At 38.4% G+C, this 4,840-nt stretch overlaps 1 protein-coding gene across 1 annotated transcript; it reads left to right on the top strand.

Moving 5' to 3' along the window:
- Positions 1-1,864: 1,864 nt before the first annotated feature.
- On the top strand, positions 1,865-3,350 carry LOC107787804 (uncharacterized). The gene is made up of 2 exons (XM_016609408.2): positions 1,865-2,865; positions 3,095-3,350. Exon 1 carries the CDS (start codon positions 1,901-1,903, stop codon positions 2,840-2,842), a length of 942 nt encoding a protein of 313 aa, XP_016464894.2. The 5' UTR covers positions 1,865-1,900; the 3' UTR covers positions 2,843-2,865; positions 3,095-3,350.
- The last annotated feature ends 1,490 nt before the right edge of the window (positions 3,351-4,840 follow it).

Raw genomic sequence — 4,840 nt, 5'->3', positions numbered from 1 at the left:
CCACCGATGATCATGTTAATGATGTGCTGAGGTTCCTCCTGCTCGATCTGTTTACTAGAATCTCAGTTCCTAAAGTGGTTCTTGGCTCGATCGCTCAGGAACTTTTGGAGGTGTCTGTTGTTGAATAGCCGGGCTACCTCCTCTCTTAATTGTCGGTAATCTTTTGTTCTGTGGCCATGAGTGCCATGATATTTACACATCAGGTTAGGATCTCTTTGGGATGGATCGGACTGTAGAGGTCGAGACTATTTGGTGTCTTTGATGCGTCTAATGGCAGATACGATGGTTGCGGCGTCGACGTTAAAGTTGTACTCTGATAGCCTTGGCGCCTCCTTATGCCCGATGGGCCCGTTGAAACTATTTTTGCTTATGAGTCCCCGATTGCTTTGACCCCGATCACTCCTTCTTTCACTTTTCATGGGGTTTGACTCAGAACCGCTATCTCTTCGGTCTCCATTGTATGGCTGATATCGATCCCTGTTTGACCTTGGTTCACGATCAATGTCTCTCTTGATTATGTCGACGGCTCTGACTGGGTAAACGAACCCGGAAGGGGCCCCGAATTGATCGTCTTCGACTCTGATTTTTTATTGTTACTGATTATGCACGTCGGCCCAAGCGATTGCCGGGTACTCCACCAGATTTTATTTCAACTAGTGTGAATCCAACGAGCTTCGAGCATTGAGTCCCTGTGAATCCACTCCCCTCCAAGTTGAGGGGTGGTGGATTTTTTCCCCCCTTGAATCCATTCAGCAGAGCTTATGCCTCCCGAGGTGGTGGGAGGTGTGATTTGGACGCTTACCCTAAAGTTAAACCGAAATAGATAATACAAAGGAGGGGGGCATAAAATCAAAATCTGACAAAACACCAAAGTGTAGGAGTTCATGATCTAAGTTAAGTTACTGATTCTTATACGTTGATTGAAAGTGCACAGTGGTATTTGTATACTATCAAAGTATTAATTGGTTCTTGATCAATTATATCTCTTAATATAATGTATTGTGTTTAATTTCTCTACTATTCCCTATTTTTTATAGCTTGAGAATTAGGATAGACTAAAAGATCCTGATATGCTTCTTGAGCACATGTGAAGGTTAGTTAACCAGTCAGAAGTACACGAGAATTAAATTACATCAACTCTTCAACATCAAGTGAAAAAACTTAACTTGTTCAAAGCTGAACTGAGTCGTCAGATCCATATCCGATTCTTCACTAGAAGCATTAATCATACAAGGAGAATTTAACTTAATTTACTGTATTGGTAATCATTTACATATAAAGCCTTTTAGAGCGACACAATGATTGACACTAATCATGCTTGAATATTAACTTTACTCAATTTATCAATGTCTGATACAAGTGAATTAATTTCACTCTTTGTGATTTCGGTAGTAAATGTCAAGTTTCATAGTTTTTCTTTTTTGAAATTAGTCATACATGTGAACAGAACATTATTAAAGTTAAAAGAGACATATAAAAAAGCTATCTGCTCAGATTTCTGCAACTGAAATCGTGCAAAGTTGAGGCATCCACACTTGTTTTTCAAAGCTTCGGTACTGTATAAAAAGATAGAAAGTAAAGGAGACTTTTCTCTTTAAATTCTTGCATCAGAAATAGTATAGCTGCCATAATAGTTTATTAATTCCAGCTATGCTTAGCTTGCAGCCTCTATCGAACAAAAAAAGTATACCAACTCAAGTCAATTTGAGCCGACAACATGACAAAACCAAATCAAAATGCATACTCTAGCTTTTTTACTTCGGTAGGTTTTAAGTAATCTAGTGAGACTTTTACCTTCATTTATGAAAATCTTGAAAAGGGTAATTGTATCATTGAAAGCTATATAAAGGGGTCGGAGTGAAGCTTAAGAGGACAACAACTTTTCTCATTTGTTTCAAAGATGGGGAAAATGGCCTCTCTATTTGCCTCTCTTTTAGTGGTTTTAGTGTCGCTGAGCTTAGCTTCTGAAAGCTCAGCAAATTATCAATACTCATCTCCACCACCACCTAAGGAACCATACCTCTACAAGTCTCCTCCTCCACCAGTGCATGTCTATCCATCACCACCCCACCACCCTGTATATAAGTCTCCACCACCACCCAAGAAGCCATACTACCCTCCACACACTCCAGTTTACAAGTCGCCACCACCACCAACTTCGATTTACAAATCACCACCACCACCCAAGAAGCCATACTACCCTCCACACACTCCCGTTTACAAGTCACCATCACCACCCAAGAAGCCATACTATCCCCCACACACCCCGGTTTACAAGTCGCCACCACCACCAACTCCCGTTTACAAGTCACCACCACCACACAAGAAGCCATACTATCCCCCACACACTCCAGTTTATAAGTCGCCACCACCACTCAAGAAGCCATATTATCCCCCACACACTCCCGTTTACAAGTCACCACCACCACCAACTCCCGTTTACAAGTCACCACCACCACCCAAGAAGCCATACTATCCCCCACATACCCCGGTTTACAAGTCGCCACCACCACCAACTCCCGTTTACAAGTCACCACCACCACCCAAGAAGCCATACTATCCTCCACACACCCCAGTTTACAAGTCCCCACCACCACCAACTCCAGTTTACAAGTCACCACCACCACCGGTGAAGCCATACCATCCTTCACCAACACCGTATCATCCTGCACCAGTTTACAAGTCACCACCGTCACCGGTGAAGCCATACCATCCTTCACCAACACCGTATCATCCTGCACCAGTTTACAAGTCACCTCCACCACCAACTCCAGTTTACAAGTCACCACCACCACACCACCCCTATGTTTACGCTTCTCCTCCTCCTCCCTACCATTACTAAGAAGTGACATCACAAAGTTGAAGGTAATAAAGCCAAATTAATTAAGACATTTTCATAATGATATGTCAAGAATGCAAAGCAAAATTGCATAACTGTCTTCATGCAAAACATTAATATAATATAAATTATAAAGAACTGCGCTCTCTGCCTTTTATTTTCTTAGCTTCATTTATTAGTCACTAGATGTTCAGAATTTTCAGTATCTTTTGATATTACTAAGAACCTAATCACACAATGTATATTCTTATGCAGGAAAAGCAGAATGTTGAGCTAAAAGAAAGGCTTTTTCCATTTTCGAGAGGCAATGAGAAAAGAAGAAGAAGAAGAAGAAAAACAAAAAGAGTAAAAAATAAGCCCCACAGGAGGCGAAGTTCTTGTAGCTTCATGTTATCTAAGCTATTGATATTGTTTGCCCTATATTTTATTTCTGTCATTGTGTATGTTTTGTTCAGTTTCGATCTCCTTGCAAAATGCAGAGATTATGAGATGAATAAACTAAGTTATATTATTATACGTGTTAATTTTCTCCTCCTCTCTCTAGCTAGCCTTTTGTTTTCTCTTTTTCTTATTTGATTTCCTTTAAATCAAACCATTTTAGGAGAGGGCCAGGGAGTGATCCAGCAAAACACGAAGATTAGAAGAAACTTTTTCCTTTTTCTTTTTCCAGAAAAATATTTAACGTCGAGATTTATCTCTTTTTGTAATGGAATCATTTCTACAGTTATGACTATTTTAAAATTGATATCGCCAGACCTAGCAAATTAAAGCATTCCTTCGGCTCCATCTGGCAGTGTACGGAGAATGGATGACTTAATGTTCAGTATGAAGTTGGACATAAAATCTTCAAGAGCGTTAGTGAAGTTAACCGGAGAGGATTTAGGATTTGAAGATAATTTTTTTTTAATGTACACTTTAAAATAACTAATACTTTTTTCGTTCCAGTTTATATGTGAACCTCCTTTTTAGTCCGTTCCAAAAAGACTCCTTTCTAAATTTGAAAATAATTTATTTTAAATTTTCAATTCTACCTGAGTATTAGTAAATTTAACTCTTTATAATTTAATTATATAATACTAGAGATACTAACTTATGAAATATCTATTATTAGTGAATTGACTGCATATATTCTATCCTACAAAAAATTATCAAAATTCGAATATTAATTTTAATATTTTAAAGATAATTTTATATATTTAAAAATTATCAAAGATGCTGTAATCACCATTTATATCTGTTGGCCCAAGTGAAGTTTGTTTTGAAGATTGACAAAGGAAGCTCAGCCATGAACCAGGTCCATCCCTTGTGTATACAGACACGGGCAGATTCGAGCATGAGGAATGCACGTGAAGGAGATAAGCTTAACTTGTTATAATTGATATCTCCTGATCGAAAATGTTGCATAATTGATAAGGAGAAGGACTTCTTACTCAAAGAGAACACTATCCAAGATAAGGGAGGAGTTAGAAGTTGAGATCAACTTCTTCCACCAAGGAAGAGTAGCATTAGAACTCTAGTTATTTACCATTCTACTAACTCTATATATTGCAGGATGTTCTCATTCTACGGTGACGCACAAACACAGAAGTTAAACGTGAGTTGAGAGCAAAATAGCAAGGCATTTTGCAAGCAATTCTTGTGTGATTCAAGTGTGCGAACCCGAAGCTACATGAACTAGATAGAAGAACCAGTTCTAAGCGTCTATCTTTTATTCTAGTTCAATTGTAGTAGGTGTTTTCAAGTTGTACCTTTCAACTTTATCTAGAAGCAATTGTATTAGGTACTCTGAGTATTCAAGTTAGAGTTAACTTGAAGTTGTCGCAACAGTTAGAGATTGGTTGTCACAATGGGATTAGAGTTAATCCTTAGGTTTACAAAGAGTTTTGTAAATATTATTTTGGCTTAGTGATTTAGTGAAGTGTTGGGAAAAATCATACTGAGTAGTAGGTCGTGGTTTTTTTTACCTTTTGAGCCGGGTATATTTCACGTAAAAATACTTGT

This window comes from Nicotiana tabacum, chromosome 12, assembly GCF_000715075.1.
Source record: "Nicotiana tabacum cultivar K326 chromosome 12, ASM71507v2, whole genome shotgun sequence".
NCBI lineage: Eukaryota > Viridiplantae > Streptophyta > Magnoliopsida > Solanales > Solanaceae > Nicotiana > Nicotiana tabacum.
Note: the sequence above shows the minus strand (reverse complement) of the source record. Positions and strands in the feature narration are given on the sequence as shown.

Excerpts from the sequence above, each read along its gene's own strand:
- LOC107787804 (XM_016609408.2), top strand. The coding sequence starts at position 1,901 with ATGGGGAAAATGGCCTCTCTATTTGCCTCTCTTTTAGTGGTTTTAGTG.